This window comes from Photinus pyralis, unplaced genomic scaffold (assembly GCF_008802855.1).
Source record: "Photinus pyralis isolate 1611_PpyrPB1 unplaced genomic scaffold, Ppyr1.3 Ppyr1.4_LG10, whole genome shotgun sequence".
NCBI lineage: Eukaryota > Metazoa > Arthropoda > Insecta > Coleoptera > Lampyridae > Photinus > Photinus pyralis.
In genome coordinates, this window is record NW_022170250.1 from 18,600,765 (window position 1) to 18,619,768 (window position 19,004).

At 36.0% G+C, this 19,004-nt stretch overlaps 1 protein-coding gene across 1 annotated transcript; it reads left to right on the plus strand.

Moving 5' to 3' along the window:
- The first annotated feature begins 15,648 nt into the window (after nt 1-15,648).
- Nucleotides 15,649-16,736, plus strand: LOC116161781 (glutathione S-transferase 1-like). The gene is made up of 3 exons (XM_031475246.1): nt 15,649-15,850; nt 15,898-16,098; nt 16,146-16,736. Exons 1-3 carry the CDS (start codon nt 15,692-15,694, stop codon nt 16,449-16,451), a joined length of 666 nt encoding a protein of 221 aa, XP_031331106.1. The 5' UTR covers nt 15,649-15,691; the 3' UTR covers nt 16,452-16,736.
- The last annotated feature ends 2,268 nt before the right edge of the window (nt 16,737-19,004 follow it).

Genomic DNA, 19,004 nt, shown 5'->3' on the forward strand with positions numbered 1-19,004 from the left:
GGAATTTGTGAGATGTGATTGATATACACATCACTAAAAGAGAAATTAAAAACAAATTTGAATTTTTTTTCCCTAAGAAAACAAGGAAGACTATCCTCCAGAGAATATATCCCAGAAAAATATCTGTAGAGAGCCTTAAATATTTCTAGTGTTCCGGATGAAAATCTTTTGGGAGCGAATATTCCAATGGCAAATCCTCTGGAAGAGAACCCTTCGAAGGATAATTTTTCTGAGCGAATATTCCGGAGGCGAACTTTTTCGGGGCGAATTTATGTGAAGCGACATTTCTGGGGGACGAATATTCCAAAGAAGAATTTTCCGAGGCGCATCTTCCTCCAATCGAAACACAAAGTTTTAGTTTCCCAATTTTATTGATTTCCGAGTTGGAGATTAGTTAATTTCCCGAAATGAAGTTGAATTTATCTGATTTTTTAGTTCAAATTTGAACTTTTGTTAAATTCCAAGTTAAAATCTCCATTTAGTGTAGTTAAAGTCAGAAATTTTGGAGGAATGCACAAAAGAGCAACAAATAGTAATCATTTTCTTAATTTACAACTTCTGCAGCTTTGGGTCAGAAACGCGTAGTCGTCCCATAAAATTTTAAAATTTTAAAAAATCCTCAAAACACATTTTGTTAAAATCCTTAAAGATACCATAAATTCTTTTTAAAAATCTCTTAAGGAATTATATAACGCTTTGGGAAATATTGAAATTTTTTTCGAGAACTTTTCTGAAAATACATCTTGAAATTTTAAAAGTTTTAAAGAAATCCTTTAAAAAAAGACGTTAAAAAACCTTACAAACACCTTTCTTCATATTTGAGAAATGTAACAATTTCATTTTTTTTAATTTTAGCTCCTACAAAATATTCCTGGGATAGAATTTTTATTGAAAATCATGTTAGTAATTTTGGCCATCCTAGGAATTTTACTGGAAACTACATGCAAACCTTAGAGGAATTTTATTGAGCACCTCCTCATAAATGAGTTGCAGTTGCTAGCTCCGATTTTAGCCCCCAAGGTCCTGAATTCGAATCCCAGAGTTAAATTTGGTAAAAATCTGCCCACTATAAAATACAGACGATTAAAAATAAAACAAATGAAATAATAGTCCGAGATTGTGAGAACTTTTTGAATGTAACGGTTTCTTCAGAAATTTTCCAGAAGTACTTACTTAAAAATATTTCCAATCGAAATCAATTGAAGGAATCGTGGGTTTCTACGCAAAGTATTTCTGCTACGTTTTATACCCTCTTTGTTTGGCAGAATCTAATCCTGGGCGGACAGACAGAAAGTCTGGTTTCAGTGTTAATAATCGTAATTCTATTTGAAATATTAATATGATTTTTTTGTGTAAGAAAAGGCTCTTAAAATATGCGTGGCTCTCAATAATTTGTACAAGTCGACGTCCGTTCCCCTCAAGCATCTTTGAATTACGTAAAGACGTAAAGCATATTTTAAACATTAGATACCATTTGTAAAAACTCGGGAAGAAAAGTGTCAAGAGAAAAGGATGACTGACAGATTTGATATTTGCGGTCTTCATTAAATATTCCTCCCCTTCCCATTATTTCGGTCGAATTTTTCCGCTGAAGTTTGTAATTAAGAAATCTCTTACGCTTTCAGGATGTGAATATCAGGAGCCGCCTTTAATCGCGGATTATGACACGTGTAAAATTCGCCTGAAACTCGAAGACGAAAACAATTATCATCCGTTGGGTTTTTCTTTTGACGAATTTTCACATTGCCGCGCCTTTATTTTCAAACGTCAACACAATACACGAAGCTCGTTAAGGAAATGTCCCAGTGTCAGCGAGATGAAAGAAACGAAACAAAAATGTGAAAAATATATCAAAAAGATGTGTCGTACGTATCATTTGTTCCCGTAATTGTTTTAATGGGCCATTAGCGCTACGTTCCCAAAACGAAACTGGCTGATCAATACACAAAGTTTGAGCTTTATTAATTATTTAGTCAGATGTGGACATTAACGTGGAACTTCGATTGCTTTTTATGTAACTTTCCTTCGGGTTCAGTTCATCTATCTTTTATACTGATGTCCATCCCAATTTTTTTTTATTAAAACGTGCTCTCGTCTTTTCGTAATTGTACTCCTTTAGTAACCATTTCAAATTGAATTGTGTTTGGTCTCAGTCTTAGCGTCGATGCCTAAGTGATAAATAGTAAAATCTGCGCTCGTGTGTTATAAATTTACGAGAAAAGGCTAATGCCCGTTGCGGCGCAGCCGAATTGTGTTACATTGTCACTCTTCCCGCTTATGCATATTCGAGTACAGCGAGAATAATAGCAGTTTCATAATCTGCATGACCTTGTAAAAGTCTAACATATAAATTGTTGTCGCATACGCACATTTTTTACAAACCAAGAGTAAAAATAAATTAGTTTAAATTGAAAAACTTTGTACGTAAATACCTCTTAAATGTTTTTAGACCCTACAGAATTACGAGTGATAAAACTTAAGCGAAGGAGCATTTTCGAGTTGGAGAACTATTTGTCAAAGAAAAAATTTTGTAGCAAACGGCATACGGCAGGGAATATAAAGACAATTAATCAATGCATTTACCCGCGAATAAGTTGGACTAAATTAATATCAACGCAGAGGAACATTGGCATTCTATGCCTGTGCATAGTCGCGATCTCGAGTATTAGTTTCGGGAAGGGAGCGAAATTTTCCAAGAAGAAATAAGATCAATTTTGTTACCAGAAGAGAGTATTATCTACGTCAATGACTGTAGGATTATTTTTATTTGTTTGAAGTAATTTTAATATTCCTAAAGGAATCGACCCGTAGAAATATTTGCCTGAAGCAGATTTTGTATTGTAATTATTGATTTGATTCGAATTCAAACAAAGGATTGTGGATAATTTATTTCATTCAGTGCTTCTTCCCCCTTAAACGCATACTTTCCGATCCATTCCTCGACTTAACTCACACTTAAATTCGAAATCTCTGCCTGATAATTATCTTCTACGACGCCTCCCTCCGTTGAGGAATATCCCTTACAATAAGAACAACACCACAGAATATTATAGTTACATATCTTATAGCCAATTTGAATTGAGTGTTACAAAGTTAATACCGTTACAACGTACAGGTCAAATTAATTTGATTCATACATGGAAACTTAACCGCACAACACAGCATAACATAAATAACCGTGCTAATTGTCCGTTTCGTAACTTAGGAAACCGCCACTGGGAGAAGCTCCGCAATTACAACATCACCAAACCGCATCGGCTCTATAAAACAGAGACGCGCTCAGTTCAATTGAACGTCAAGTCTGTAATAGAAAATATTGCGCAATACTCTCTTCCAATTTTCTTTTTGTCTCGATGTACATCATCGAACGCGCGGAAGAGCGTTTCATTTTACATCGTGAAAGACTTGCAAAACTAATCTTATTATCCCGAAAGTAAAGCTACTTTAAAAGAGATCAAGTGTAAACGAGTTCCTGGTGTCAAGATTACATTTGCATGGACAAGTTTTGATTACATTCTCTTACTGAAGCTATCGAATTACGAAAAGAAACTAATTTTTACGGCGGAATCGTTCGCTAAAGTTTTGATATATGTGCTCGGTGTCTTTTTCTGACAAATGAGACTGTTATCATTTATTATATTTTTGCTATGACTGCCACTTAGATGGGAGCCAACAGACGAGGAACGTTTAAAAAATGGATTTTGTATTAATTAATCTTCATGCGAATGTCACAGTGATATATAGTTTAAAATTTGCAGAGCTTTCATGAAGCTCTCTCTTGAGCTTTGTATGAATTTATTGCCCTTCCATTAGAGTGAATTTTTGAATGTAAATACAGTTTGTATTTTCGCATTCGTAATGTGCTTAGTTTTTCAGCGAACTCATTGTAGGTAATAAATGAGTAACACTTCGTCACGCGAACATCATGGAACAGTATAAGAAGATGAAAAGAGATAGATCGCTCCAGAGTAGGAGTTTATAATTATTGGATAATTCCTCTTCAAGGGATATACCGTCAATTATAAGAATTATTAGTTTGGGATTCATTGGGAATTTATTATGGCTATATGGAAATATTTGGCAGTGAAGGGGGGAAACTATAGTAAGTATTTATTTTTAAAATTAAAATCAATTAATTTACTCGTTACTTCCTTGAAATGCTCTCATTTTTATATGGGGGAAAAGTTAAGCATTCATAGAGTTCAAACTTATACGAGGAAGCTACTAAAATTTTTATGCCCAACGAACTATCTAAATTCAAAAGCATTGCTTGGGATTTTGCAAGCACAACTTCCCCGTTACAAGCCAGGGTTTCACGTTAGCAATTCCACGAATCATAAATAGAGAGTTATCCAGTTTTCCGAGGTTGAACTGCTAAAAGGGTAGATTTAGAAGCCGTGTAAATAAGGTAAAGAGTAAGTTTTTGTATTTGCATTCAATACGGACAGCATCCTTCCATAAACTTGAAGAGTAGAATTTTGAAGTTTAAACCTTAAAGTGAATCGCTCTTATTCAATTATTTTGTAACTAAGTGAAACGTTTAAAGGAAATTTTCCATTGAAACTAATGAAATCGGTTAGAAGAAGGTAAAAAGTGTTCATTTTCAGTTCAATAATTAGTAGCGGAAGTCTTCTAACTTCGAAGGAAGTTTCTAAGAACGCCACGGAAGATTTCTCCAAAAAAGATTCCTAGCATATTTTCATATTTTACTTAGGGACATATTTAAGACATTGTTAAGAAGATTAGTAGCGTCAATTCTACGTCGAGATTTTTAAGATGCATAATAAGTTGTATCTAAAAGCCTCTAAGAAGGCTGCGGAAGATTTTCTTTCCAAGGAAGTTTCTTAGCAATGTTTCTACGAACTTTCCATTTCCAAATTTCCAAAAATGGTACAAGCTTACGCCTTTCGGCCAATTTACTATTCCTTTGGGGATTTTCTGACTATTTTCAATAACAATTCAGTGCAAGATCTTAAAGATATTCGGTTCTTATATTTTATACAAATGGAAAACAAATCATTTTACCTTAATTATGAAATCGATGGTTTCTTTACGATACAAAATAATACGGCTTTTTTTGAAAAGATGGTGACAACACTGGACAGTTCAGAAACGAAAAATTTGTTCTCTGAAGGAAATATTGAAGTTTTCTTGAATCTTTCTCATACTTTTACCATTTGTTGTACGGAAATGATCGGGCAATGAACTTTCTATTTATCTCGACTGCATTCAAACTAGCTTTCCGATATCACAATGCAAGGTATAATTTTATTAAACGAAACGCCACTTACCTCCATAATCGTCAGTTTGGAACCGTATAAATTTATGCGATAATTCTCAGTGCGAATTTGCACGTATGCGTATTTGGTCAAAACGATTTATTTTCGTGGTTTTGTCGGAATTCCCTTCTCGAATTTGGACCCACGCACAACTTTATTCTTTTACTAATGTTTACTTTATTAGCCTACATCGTTTCTGTCGCAATTAAAAAAATTTAGCAGACGGACTGTACTCTAAGGCAAACGTTTCGCGTCTTACGTCTCATTTCGCTTTGCTATATTTCCAGGTTGCACCACGGATACGGAAAAAGCAAAGTTGAACGATTGGTCTAAACCCGCACGGCTACATTGCCGATACGGGCCCAACGGATTTTTGGCGACTCGCTTGTATTCACCGTCGGAATATTATTTAATTTCAGAGTGAACACAATTCGCCCCCGCCAGAATATTCTCTCGCCAAATATCCGCTAATCCGCTACTAATATGTAGTTAGTTTTGTAGTGGAGTTTTTTTACCTAGTCCTTTATTTTCGCCCATCCAGAAGTTATAGATTTCTTATTAATATTAGTTATTTGCTTCGCCGACCGAGGTCGTGTAGATGTCTCCCGTAGTACATTTGGCTATCCCTTTTTTTCTCTCTGCTTGCGCGCATTTGTAATTCTGTCCTCTCTCTTGGTGTTTGTGGCCGTGGCTCCATTGAATCGTTTTACGGATTTGCTTCGCCCAAAATTTTTGGTTCTCTTTTAAGTTTCTTATCGTTTTTCTTTTGGATTGCCTCTTGCGTTGGTTTACCTGGATTTTACTTACGATCCAAGCGGTACGTGGATGATCTAGCATTTTTACTTGGACTTGGAATTTAGTTATTTGTGCATCTTAAAGTGCTTTTCTTCAATTTAACGTCACTTTTATGCTGTTATATCCGATTGTAAGGCGAATCGTAATCAAATTTTTCTTTTTCTAGTATAAAGTCATTCGAATTATTTTCTTTTTGAGTATCAATTACAGTTTTTAGTATCCGATTGCCTCCGTGTCAGACGTTAGACATTGCTATTTCGCAATATTTTATTGTGCAGCCCGATTCACTACCCCTTTTATTTGTTTGTTGTGTTGTTGTCTGTTACAAATTTGCGACCTGTAGTTTAAAAGGTAATTTCTTCAAATGTGTGTATAAACAAAGCAGTTGTCAGCTTAGTAAAACCATTTTCAAAGGTTTGTTCATTAAAAGTTCCTACAGCTTGAGCAGCCACATCTAATTTATCAAGATCCAGTTTAATAAAAAAAAAAGTGAAGTTTGCTGAAACTGTCCAAGATTGCTTTGTGTCTTTGATAAATGCGCCTGAATATCATAAACCTTTCACAATCAGGTTATTTGGATTTTTAAAAAAAACTGTAAGTAATTTTAAGATGATTTATTTCATTTATCAACCGCGCGTGTGTGGGATATTATGTCCCAACAAGCTTTGTAAGGGTTTCTTTCTTTCAGGGGTTTTGTTTTAATTGGTTCACGTGTTTCGAAATAAAATTTTGTCATTGTCAATCAATTAATTATGTGTTATTCGAACCCATTGTGGTACCCAGATAGAGTTTTCATGTCAGTAGATTTTTTTAAATTATGTTTTTGGGCAAGACCCGAAGTCTGAAATCAAAACCTTTCCATCAATTCCAATACTTTTGTGTTCAAGAAGGCGGAAATTGTAGTGGATCATAAGCAGAGTGCCTTCAGCTGCCCAAAATGTAAAGTAAATAATCGTGTTAGTGAAAACTTATTCGAGGCAGTAAAGGAAAATGATGTAGCTTACTGAAAATTGTACAGTTTGAAGTAAGACAAATGCCTGTATCTGCTCTACATCGTCGTTTAAATCAAGTAATGGTTCGTTAGCTTTAAATGCTGACCGTGGATTAATTAGCGCGTCATCGAAAAAAGACATCACCGTCGAATTTATGTAAATTTATGTAACTCAATTTATACCTACTGATGAAGCAAGCTCCAATAATCCTTAAGGCATTAGCACAAACCCCATTTGCGCATGTAGTATTACTCTCTAATTGAAACTAGAAATGGAGATATGCTAATCTGAGTACTCAAAAAATGAACATCAAGTACTGTTCATTATTTAGTCAGCAGAATGTATTACCGTGCGCGCTTCACGTTTCTGAGTAATTAAACATTACTTGATTCATTTCCTTAACAAAGCTTATTTTTATGCAAGTTAAACGTCGCTTTACGTAATCGGGAATCGAGTTTCGCAAATTAAAATGTGTGACTACGATATTTAAATTATATAGTATGTTGACTTTTTAATTCTTCGCTAGACGATACTAATCGTGATTACCCTCAAATAAAGTGAAGAATCATAAACAAACATTAAAAATGAATTATCATTCTCTTTAGAACTTTAGAAAGATTCAAACGCATTTCTTGTATCGGCCTGTGACTAGTATCGACCGCCTTATCGTTCGAAAGGAGAAAAGACATCTTTCGCATCTTCCATAGACCGACTCTCTGTTAATGACCGCCGATTAACGATCTGATCGGGCTGAAGCTAAGAATTCGTCACATAAGAATTTTAAAAGTAAAGCGTGCATAACTTTTACACACGACAATCAATTGGTCTCAGATTTTGAATACGCATGCCCTTAGTGGTTCCAAGTAAAACTTTTAAAAATTGGGAGGGGAAGGGGGGAGGGGGATAAATACATGAACTTGAAGAAGCTTAACTTGACAAAGATAATAAATATTGAGGAAAATTTGAGGGGAGTTAAATAAGAAATTGAAGAAAACTGAAGGGGAATAAGAACGCGAAAGACCGAGGGGAAATTTAAAAACCTGGGAACAATTTGAAAAGAGGAAATAAAAAGACGCTGAACTTGAAGGGAATGAAAATAAGAGAAAATTGAAGGGAACGTGAAGAAATGTGAGGAAAACACGAGAAAAGCTTGGTTATTCATGTAAACCTTGCAACAGACATTCTTAGTTTCCTGGTTTGAGCTAGGTAGGTATTGCAATCGCCGTCTGTATGTATGTATGTGCGTATGTATACGTTGGGATTTTTCCGAAATAACAGCTCTACAGAGTTTGTTCACATTTTCTACATATATTTGTATTTTCCCTCAAGACATGACTGCGTTCTGACACAAACAAAAATCTTAACGTCGCCCATATTGATAAACACCTGTCTTCGTTATCTCGCACACGGCGTTGTAAGTAAAATAATAATTTGACCGATATCGCCTTTACAAGTCATCTGGCCAGCTAAAAATTGACAAGTGACAATTTAACAAATTTTCCAATTCTTTTGAACTAAATTTTCCCCAGGTCCTACCAAATAAATTTAAACTATTAGGTACATACAGGAAGTCCTGACTGTTATTTCCAATGCCTAAACCGGAAATTACGTTGACAGCACGTAAATTTTTCACTACAGGGTAGCCGCTTCTCATCTTCGGCGTTATTTCAACATAGAGAAACAGCACCCCCCTGTATTTTACACAACACTATATCCGAAAACGAAAAATAACGAGCCAGATTTTTCTACCTCGAGCAGCAATTTTTTCATCCCCCTGAAAATGATGTGGATTTTTCGAAAATCGCGAATATCTCGGGAACGGCTCAACTTTACGGGCCCAAAAAATTTTCGCCCCTTTTTTTATCATAAAACAAGCCACATTTCAGTTAATGTAATAAAAGTCGGAGATATTAATGGAAAATACTGCCAAGGTTGTGGAGAGAGAAGGGGCACACAAATCATCATAGCCCATCAAAATCCAGACCATCTTAGTTGCTAGGTTTGATCTATTTGCACTCAGGGATCTGATGTGAAAGAGAAAATTCAAGCAAATGTTCCCTCAGCACCTGTCCCTTTAATGCGTCTTTCAAAACCCAGTGACGGTAACGCTGAATAGAACTTTGCACTTCCGGAATCAAACTATCGATTGACATTCACACGATTCACAATAATTTATTTCCTTTCTGTCGCACTTACATGACGGTAACGAGTGAGAATGGATCTAAAAAGGTAGAAGAAGACTTCAACAACTGAGATCTGAAACCGTCATACGGAGGATCGAAATTGACGCAAAAAAAGGTAACACACACATCAAAATACAATTATCCAAAATCAGTAGCAGATCACGTATCGAATTGAAACGGCGGGAGCGGCATTTCCACATGTACAAGTTTTTGCAGAATAGTTGTTTCGGTCCTGTCAGTATCAGTAGACAAGTTAGCGATGCTTTTGCTGAAAAATCAGCGCAAAACGCTACATCCCGGCAATAAATTTTACGAGCAGACCCGATCGATCGCCCCTATAATGGAAGCAATATTTTACAATGCCCTGTAGGTGTTATCACATTTTGCGTAATTTTAAGAAAAATGGGCCATATTTATTCCGACCGTATTTAGTCATTATTAACCCTTATCATTGAGCACAAAACAAATTAGCGAGATATTTCGAGTGCGTTGATGGGAACTAATTAAGTTCGAGCAAATTACTTTTTTTCCGTTTACGCTTCTATGCACATGCAAATATTAATGGCGGTCGAAATGGAAATGCCGCTTGCGGTGTAATTTAAATGTTACCAATGCGCAATGTAAATTTATTTTCAAGTGCAGGTACGTTTGACAGGGTTAATTATTGGATGCAAAGCTAGCTCAAATACACCGTAAATGATATTTTAGCTAAAGCAAATATACATCCACGTAACATGGGAGATTTTCTTGCCTTTAAGCTTACGGAAGAAATAATCATAATTTCCTACTAAGAAGAGTTTCGGGGTCCATAACCTGCCAATTTCATTAACTGGAACATTTTCGTTACTTGTTGACCAAAGGTCACGTCGAGGCTTTATGTTTTCCCACAACTCGTGGGCCCGCAGACTATATCCCTACTACACTTTAAGGTCGGATACAGCCGTTACAAACCCTGGTTAAGGTGCGGGAACGATTCCACTTGGTAAATTTCAATTAAGACTTTTTCTTTGCTTTTCTGAAATTCAAATTCCTCTCGCCTTTCGCAATTTGATTCCTTTTCAGTTTTCTTCAAACTCCTCCCACCTTTTCTTCAACTTTTATTTCTCAAATTCTTCTTTAAGACTGTTTAATTTAGTGTATGTTCTTTGTCAACATTAACAATCAATTAAACACAAATAATCGTTGCAGTACAGTCCGAATTAAATGTCTTTACTCGCTGCCACACTCAGACTCACGAAGTAAAGGAGTTTGAGATTTCCCACCCCCTATCTATACAAGTTTTGTAATTAAAACGCCTTAATTCCCGTAACTAGCGCCAACCAAAACAGCATTAAGAAAGAATTTGTGAAATTTCTCGGAAATAATTTATATCTCAATTTTGTAAAGCCGTGTCGCCCTTTTTCCAATTTCCAGAAAGAAAATTAATTACCCAAATGCTTCTTAAGCGAACGCTATTCTCCTTCTCCAAATAAATAGCTTACGATTGATCATCCCAAGTGATTTCGCGAGGAACACAAAATCCACCCCTAATTTGTACGTTAAGGTGCGAAAACTGTTTTATTGCGCCTACCGCATCATCCGTAATAATTTTCTGATAAGCGCTCCGGCGAGACCGCAAATCCAACAAATAAATAAGGACATAATCGCGCCGCCTCGAAGCAAATTAAGTTCCAAAGAACACATAGTCCCTATTTTTTTTCACTTTATCGCCTCCGTCGCGTAGAAAATTAAAGAATAATATCCATGCTAATATAATGTGATGATATTTTACTGAATTACGCCTGGAAAGGCGAACGCCAGTAATTTAGTGTATAGTCCAATTGAATGAAAGGCGACCATTTCCATGCGAACTTTCGACTTATGCCAGTCGTGTAATAAAGTTTTCCTTTACGTTATTGCGCTGGAATGTTACAAATTAAATTTATTTACATTTTTTTCTTAAATTAAATTATTTTCTCGGTCACCCGTGGGGATATAAAGAAAATTGTGTTTGAAAATCACATGATCCGAAATAACAGGTTTGTATAGGAATGTAAAGAACATGAACTGAAAAATCTGAGTAAAAGTAAAGTTCAGATAAAATTCCAAGAGACTTGAAGTAACTAAGTAATCGGAATTTAATCGAGAATTTCAAAAAAATCTGAAAAACTTGACCATTCGAGAAACGATGAGATGTTCTTCTCTTTTTTATCCGTCTGGGCCCTCAACAGGCTTGCGCCCAATTACAGAGTGACTCGCATAATGCCTCTGCAGAAGATCTTAAGTTGTTTTATACTACTCCGGTATTTACCTTACGAATTAGATGAAACATTCTTAACTCAGTCCAGGTTCGAACACCCGACCTCCGATTTTATAGCCCAGCTCTACCATTGAACCACAAAGTCGATTGACGTAGAGAGCGCGAAATTTGTACTCTCCGAAGATCACGAGTAGGATGCTAATGTTAATCGTAGTGGTAATGTCTCGGGAGACTATCGAATGGTGATAACCGTTTCTTCGAAATGGGTTTACAACACTTTTTCTTCCATATTTAGCTTGATAGTTTCATCGTGCTTAATTTTCTGATGTTCTTTAAACAGATACAAAAAATAAAAAACTTTCTCATTACCACTTTTTGAGCTCTACAAGACATCGTTGGGGGATTTCTTGAAATCATCTTCATGTCATTTCTCCTAAACGAAACGTTGTATCGAAGATCTCTCAACGGTGTCTTCTAGAGCTCAAAAAGTGGTCATGAGAAAGTGTTTTTTATTTTTTGTACCTGTTCAAATAACATCAAAAAATAAAAAGGAAATCGGGGCCAATTTCTGTTTTTTTGGCATATCCTCAAAAGTGATCGGAATTTTTCAATTTTATTTAAAGCACGATAATAATTACGCAACTTTTTGCTTATCTGACCATCGCCTTATCTTTTATGGTTTCCGAGATTCCCAAGACAGAGTGTATACTATACAGGCTGATTCAAAATCGAGGGCCACCATGGGGATCTCGGGAACTGTAAGAGATAGATAAGTAGTTGAAATTTGGCAAAGTTGCGTATTTTGATATTTAAAGAATTCCGACTACTTCGGGTGATATCCGGAAAACACCGAAATTTTGCAAAATCGTTTTTATTTTTTCCTAAAGTTATTTAAAAAGATATTTTGAAATACATGACATATTATTATGGCCACTTTTTTCCCTCTACAAGATGCTAGTTTCAAATTTTAAATCCGACGTTTCGCCTCCGGTTGACCTAGTCTTTTTAGTAAACGTGATGAGCGATAGATGGCGTGGTTTGACATTAACATAAACTTTGCAGGTTTTCTTAAAAATTTCAAATGGAGCGATATAATTATTATATGACATTATCAAATAAGATGGAAAAGTGAAAATATCAGTGAAAACCGGATTCTGATATCTGTTTCCTAAGCAGAGATATGGCGAAAATACGCACATTCATATATTTAAATTGCAATAATAGCTTCGGGGTAAATAAATGGAGTTTAAGATTATTGATCGTTATACGTATTAAGTTGTCGTTCTACATACGACGATGCGTAGCACAATTAAAACGCCACCGCCTTTCGATTATGATTACGCGGGTTCAAACCCCCCGAGCGCGTAATTTTTTTCTATAATAGATCGTGGAAAAAAGACGAGAGCGAAGGATTGTGAGAGAGAAAGGGCCACTTTCCAATTTTTTTAATGTATCAAAACTTCGACCGAGTTGTTGAATTTGTTTGAGAGCTACCCTAATACCATTTGTAGGGAGCTGTAAATAATTTAACATTTAACAACTAATCTTTAATCGAAGTTCCAATGTTCAGATGCACATGATTTCCTTTTCAATGGTCCTATTGGAAAACTAACTACCTAGAAACATACTCAGAAAGTTTCGAGATATACTGATTACTTTCATTGTCTGGTCAACAATTTCAGTTCGAATTTTTGTTTTCAATCTTCAAAAAATAATTACAGAGTTGCCATTTTCATGTCAAAAGACCACCAAATACCAGATTTTGACGAAATCAGAATTAGTTCCTCACCTTCGTTCAGGAATCTTCAGATAGAAATTTTGAAAACATTTTTACCCGCATACCCGATATCCTAAAAGACGTAAAGAATTGCAATTTTGCAACTGTTAGAAGGGTAGTTTTGTAACGGGAACACGCTAGACTGCCTAAATTTTTTCGAATTGAATTGAAGATAACGAAGCGCAGCAAAAATTGCTTTTAAATAGTACAAGCACGGACTAATATCATGTGTTTTTAATTTGCGGTACGAGCGACTCGAGAGAATTGCGCCGGTTCCTTTTTGGTTTTTCTACGGATCTCTAGATAGTTGGCGATTAGAGTCCTCTTAAGATTATCATATGTCTGCTGGATTGAATGTTTCTGATTGTTACTGTCTTAAAATCGCCTTGAAATTTGTAGACACGGGGGAAAATGGGTTGTTATTGAGTTGTGTACCTAGCAGCTTATTGAATACTGTCAAAACCACACCCCTGATATTACTGATTTTTCATCAAAAAGGGAAAGTTTCCCAATAGCGAATGAGCTCTCAAAATGAGGGTGTCTTAATTTTTAATTGGTTAATATCGTTTTTACTACCAATCCCAGACGGCTTTCAAGGTCGTTAATTAATTTCATAAAATGCCCATTCCCAAACTGGTTTATCAAACGGTGAGGAATGAAACACAATGTCTCTAATGAAAGGCTGTAATTTGAAGTATACTGCCGCAATATTGACGCCAAAAGTAATTAAAGAGCAAAAGCTTGCAAAATATGGATATGTACAAAACGTGACGCATATTCCGTTAACCGCAATCATCCAGATAAATTCCTTACATCGTCACTTCCAAAACTTGTTTGTGAAATAACTTTGGGATCAATATACTCCACCGCATCTTGAGCTTGTATTATTGAGTAGATCGACTAAAAATTTCCAATATTAATGAAATAAAATCAGCTTTTCTATGTCAAAGAGTAATAAAAATAGTTTTCATAGCAGAGAGAGTCAAAAGATAACCCCAAATAGATTCCGTTCGATTGGAGTACCCCATATTTTGATAAATTTTAAAGTAATATCAGTTTAAATACTGAAACTACCCGTTACAGCACCCAAAAGTGCGACTTTTGTTTTATTTGCTTATCTAGGTTTTAGATACTATTGCCTATTTTACTTGAAAAAAAAACGGCTCTTTCAGTTTCATTCGTCGTTTTCCAAAATTTCTAAAATTCTTTGCCTTTTATACACAAATTAAGATTTTGGTGGTAATGCAATAGCACAAAACCATTTTCTTTTAGTATGAAACTCCAAAGCTCCAAAACACAACACGAACTACAAAAAATCGACAGATCGTGTTGTGTCTAAGGTTCTGAAAGCTCTTGGAAAATCCCAAACAGTTTTGGGGATCTTAAAGACAACTTTCTCAAACTCCTAAAAATTGTTGAACTGCTTATTAAAGGTTATTAAAACCCTTGGAATACAGTTTTTAACTCAGGAAGGTTTCTAGAAACTCTTAAAGGCTCACATGAACTGGTAACATTTCGATTTTCTCATTTGTAATTTATTTGAGGGTCACTGTAATTTTTAAATCTTTCTTATTTAATTTTTGACGAATTCTTATTGGTGCATTCTTAAGGCGAATTGGCTAGATTACCTTTTCGTTCCCTTTTTCATTGCGAACACTTTTTTGGTGGTCGGCACGTTAAGCGCGATTGTATTAATAAATGCAATAAAGTCGGTATAAGTGCATGGATTTTAGGTTTTATTACCTTCTGGCGATTAACCAGATTTTGTGTAATTATCGAGTTAATGTTGGATCGAGCTTGATCACAATTTTTCTCGTTCTGGAGGACATTGTAGGATATTCGCTTTATTTTGAGTTGGAACCAATTCACTTTTAAATCGTGGCCGTATTGTTATCGTTAATTTCTAAATAATCCTCTTATTAATTGGAAGTAGGTTAAATGTTGTGCTCGAAAGGCACTTGAATGTAATTCCGTTCCCCTCCGCTTTAAACACCACAGGGTGTTCCTAAATATGACTTAAAAATTTAAAACTAGTCAAGAACTGTTACTGAATGATTGTCGATAATATGAAAAACTGCAACTGGCGAGTACGAGAGAAATGAGGTTGCGGATGCGACGAAATGGTACAACACGATATTTATTTGAAAAATGAACCAGGGTGCCACAAGTCATTGGTTTTTGTTTACTTTAGGAAACGCCAGGACGAGCTTATCGATCGATCTCATTAACAACCACTATTAATCATTCAGCGATGACATGCTAATGCAACCGGATTTGAAGGTTTAATGCACTATAAAATAGTGTTGCAAAAATATAACGTCGTCCTTGACTGCAATGCAATAACCCGTACGAAAACTTGTTGTTGATATAATTTTAGCACAGACGCGTTTAGCAACACCCGTCTCTTTAGTGTGAATCGTACAGACATGTCTACAGGTCATCAAAGAGATCCCGTTCTATACGTACTTTACGCAAGTCCAGCTGTGCGAAGTGTGCTGGTCACCGCCAAAATTCTAAACTTGAAGTTAGATGAACGAGAGGTGGATTTCCTGAAGGGCGAACACCTAAAACCGGAATACCTCAAGGTAGATCCATCAAACTACAACACCTGCTCTATAACTTGGTTTTTTAGCTAAATCCCCTGCACACGATGCCCACCTTAAACGACAACGGAAACGTTATTAACGATAGTCATGCTATCAACACGTATCTGGTCGGAAAGTATGGACAGGACGACTCACTTTACCCCAAGGGCCTCTACCAACGCGCCCTCGTTGATCAAAAACTAGCGTTTAACTTGGGAAAATTGTATCCCATCTTGGTCTCCGTTGATGTAAATTCAAAACACTCCAAATCAGTCATTTGTACTTCGATTTTTAGTACGCATACATGAAGGGGGAGATCAAGGCGATTCCGTCCGAGGATATTGAGAGGATCAGGACCCTCTACGATTTTTTGGAAGCGTTTCTGGAGAATTCCGATTGGATTTCCCTGGGCACGTTTAGCTTGGCCGACATACATTGCTACACAACTATCAGCTGCATGAACTTTCACGTTACTTTAGACGAAAAGATCTACCCTAAGAGTTACGGGTGGATGATGCGTTGTCGCAGTTTGCCATGTTTTAGCGATGATCACGAGAGGGTAAAATTGTTTGAGGACTATTTTAAAAGTTTTCAAGAATAATTTGAATGGATTGTGGCCATTTTCACCATTGCTCATTGTAAAATGTTTCGTTTTTGAATTAGAGTTAGGATAACAATCATGTTGGCCCCATGTAATTGAGACTCCTATGTTCTCTTGGGATTCAGGGCTGCTAACAAAGCAAGTTGCTACGTTTCTCCTATAATTTAGTTAAATTTGAACATTAGTGTACCTATATACATATAATTTAAATTCTGATTGTATACCTATTGTAATATTTATCGATTTTATACATGCATTAAATATTAAAGCAAAAGTCAATAGCAATAATTAATTAACACGGACGTTCTCAAATTTTCATGTATAATAGCTCACCATTTCAATCTCCATTTTACAATTTTCAAAATAACATCGTTGACCAGATACATGACCCAAAGCAATCGTACCCTTAACAGCCCTTAAGAGGTTTCAAAATCCTAAGAGCGTTTAAAGACATGCTCGATTATATCATCAAGGAACCTGAGCTTTTAGAGTCTATTAGCACCTTCATGTTTTTTTAGGTTTTTACGAAACTTTAAGCACATTTAAGGCCATTTATGAGCCTTTATGAGTTACCTAGCTTTTTTTCACAGCGTTTTAGTCGCCTTTACACCGTCTAAGGCATTTAAAACGTGGTTTTAGGGTCCCTAACCCACTCATGTAGCATTCAAGAGAACGGCATTCTATCATTCTTGATCTTCTTGATTTAAAGTACGTTATGGAAATTATCCCTGACAGAACCAAACCTCACAAAAGTGCTTTACGGCATTGCCGTGTCAACAAGAAGCGAGTGGAAGCACGAAAAATCCTCCCCAAAGCACTTTGGGTTCGCCTAACACACAAAAACAAAAATTTATTCCGTAAAACACAAAAGAAATCAAAACAACAATGCTGGAATCAAGAAAGGCCTGTTTTACGCATACCCCGCACGCAAGCGTTCGACAGACAATTAAATTTTAAAAAATCACAATTACTTACAGCTTTTCAATAATTCTATAAATCTGGTCATAAATATTTTGTGATATTTAGGCACACTTAGAACTGACACAAACACACGGCTTCAGGAACTTTATTTCTTTTTTTATTAAACTGGGTCTTTGAACATTAAACACAATTAGGCTTGAAAAACCCACCATATTTACTGTAAAAAATTAAAATATTTTACATACAATGGTTCTTCAGGTGCTGAAACCAAAATAACTTCTACGTTACGTAGTTTACACAGTATTGTGGTTTATTGGTGTTTTTGTTTTACCTTTTAATTTCAACGTCAAATGAAAACGAACATGGGCCTTTAGTGTAGGTCAGAGGGGAAAAGGAAATAATACCCTACTGTACCATTGTACTTCAATTGCAAGTCAGGCGGCTGAAACAACTCTACAAATCATAGGACTTAACATTACCTTCTATTCCCGACTCCTAGAAGATAAATAAATAGGTTCGGAAGTGGGACGTGGGAGTAATAATGATGCACCTAGGAATGCTTCAAAATGGTTCTCCCAGAAAGATTATTTAAGGGCCTCGAGCATCACCAGGAGATTCTCACACCTTGCTCCTGGTCAAGGACGATCGGTTCCGGGTGCGGAAATCCGGAAGCCACAGGTAAATCAGTTGGAGAGAATAGTAGAATTACGGAACACGGAAAAACAGCAATTTCCTAAAACGGGAACGAAAGCAAAAATTTAGTTAATCAACTACAGCTATTGGAAAGAGAAACCAACAAAGGAGACTCCTTTTTAACAACAGTAATAAAAATACCCTTCAAATTATACAGTACGGTTAGACAAATTAAAAAAAAAACCTATATGTACACGTTACCACGAAGCAAAAGCAAAAAGATCCCCTCTTAGTCACGTTCTTCCCATTTATCAAATTCGGCAATTTAGGGAAGGGAACGCTGGGTTTTCCAAACAACACGGGCTACTCGGATGATAACGTTCAAAATTTAAAACTCTTTTAATTAATTGCTCGGTTCCCTGTCATCCCAAAAATCTGGAAAACGGCTTAACATTCATGTTAATTAAGCGCGCCTCATTTGACATCAAACACATGTCAATGATGCGTCGTTTGCTGCAACATATCTGGTTAACTACCGGTAATTATCACTACTTAATTGGCCGGGTTGAAATTCCAAAATTCAGTAGCCATGGTCGATTGCAAACCACTTTACCTTCTATTCCCGACTTCTAGAAAGTAAATAGGTGCAAAAGTTACGGGTTTAGTTCGATTCAGTTTGATATAATCTTCGAGTTTAAATTTCCAGTTAAAAACCTTTACCGCAATTGAAAAGCCTCCGAGTGTCTCTATGAACCTTCTAGGTGCTTAATGAGTTTCAAGAGTCTTCAGCAAGCGTTAGGAGTCTCGCACGTTCATCTTTTGAAACCTCAAAACTTTCAGACAGTTTTTAAAAATGTTTCGGAAACCTTGACGCCCCTTGAGGACTTTTTTAAGATGATTTATTGGTTCCCTTTCATTACAAGAGTTTTAAGGCGCCCCTACACCATTTTATTGGTCTTTTGAACTTCCAATTGACCTTCAAAAATTTTTACCGGTTGC

Excerpts from the sequence above, each read along its gene's own strand:
- LOC116161781 (XM_031475246.1), top strand. The coding sequence starts at position 15,692 with ATGTCTACAGGTCATCAAAGAGATCCCGTTCTATACGTACTTTACGCA. Across the intron at positions 15,851-15,897 it reads TAAAACCGGAATACCTCAAG|CTAAATCCCCTGCACACGAT; the intron begins GTAGATCCATCA and ends TTGGTTTTTTAG. Across the intron at positions 16,099-16,145 it reads CCATCTTGGTCTCCGTTGAT|TACGCATACATGAAGGGGGA; the intron begins GTAAATTCAAAA and ends TTCGATTTTTAG.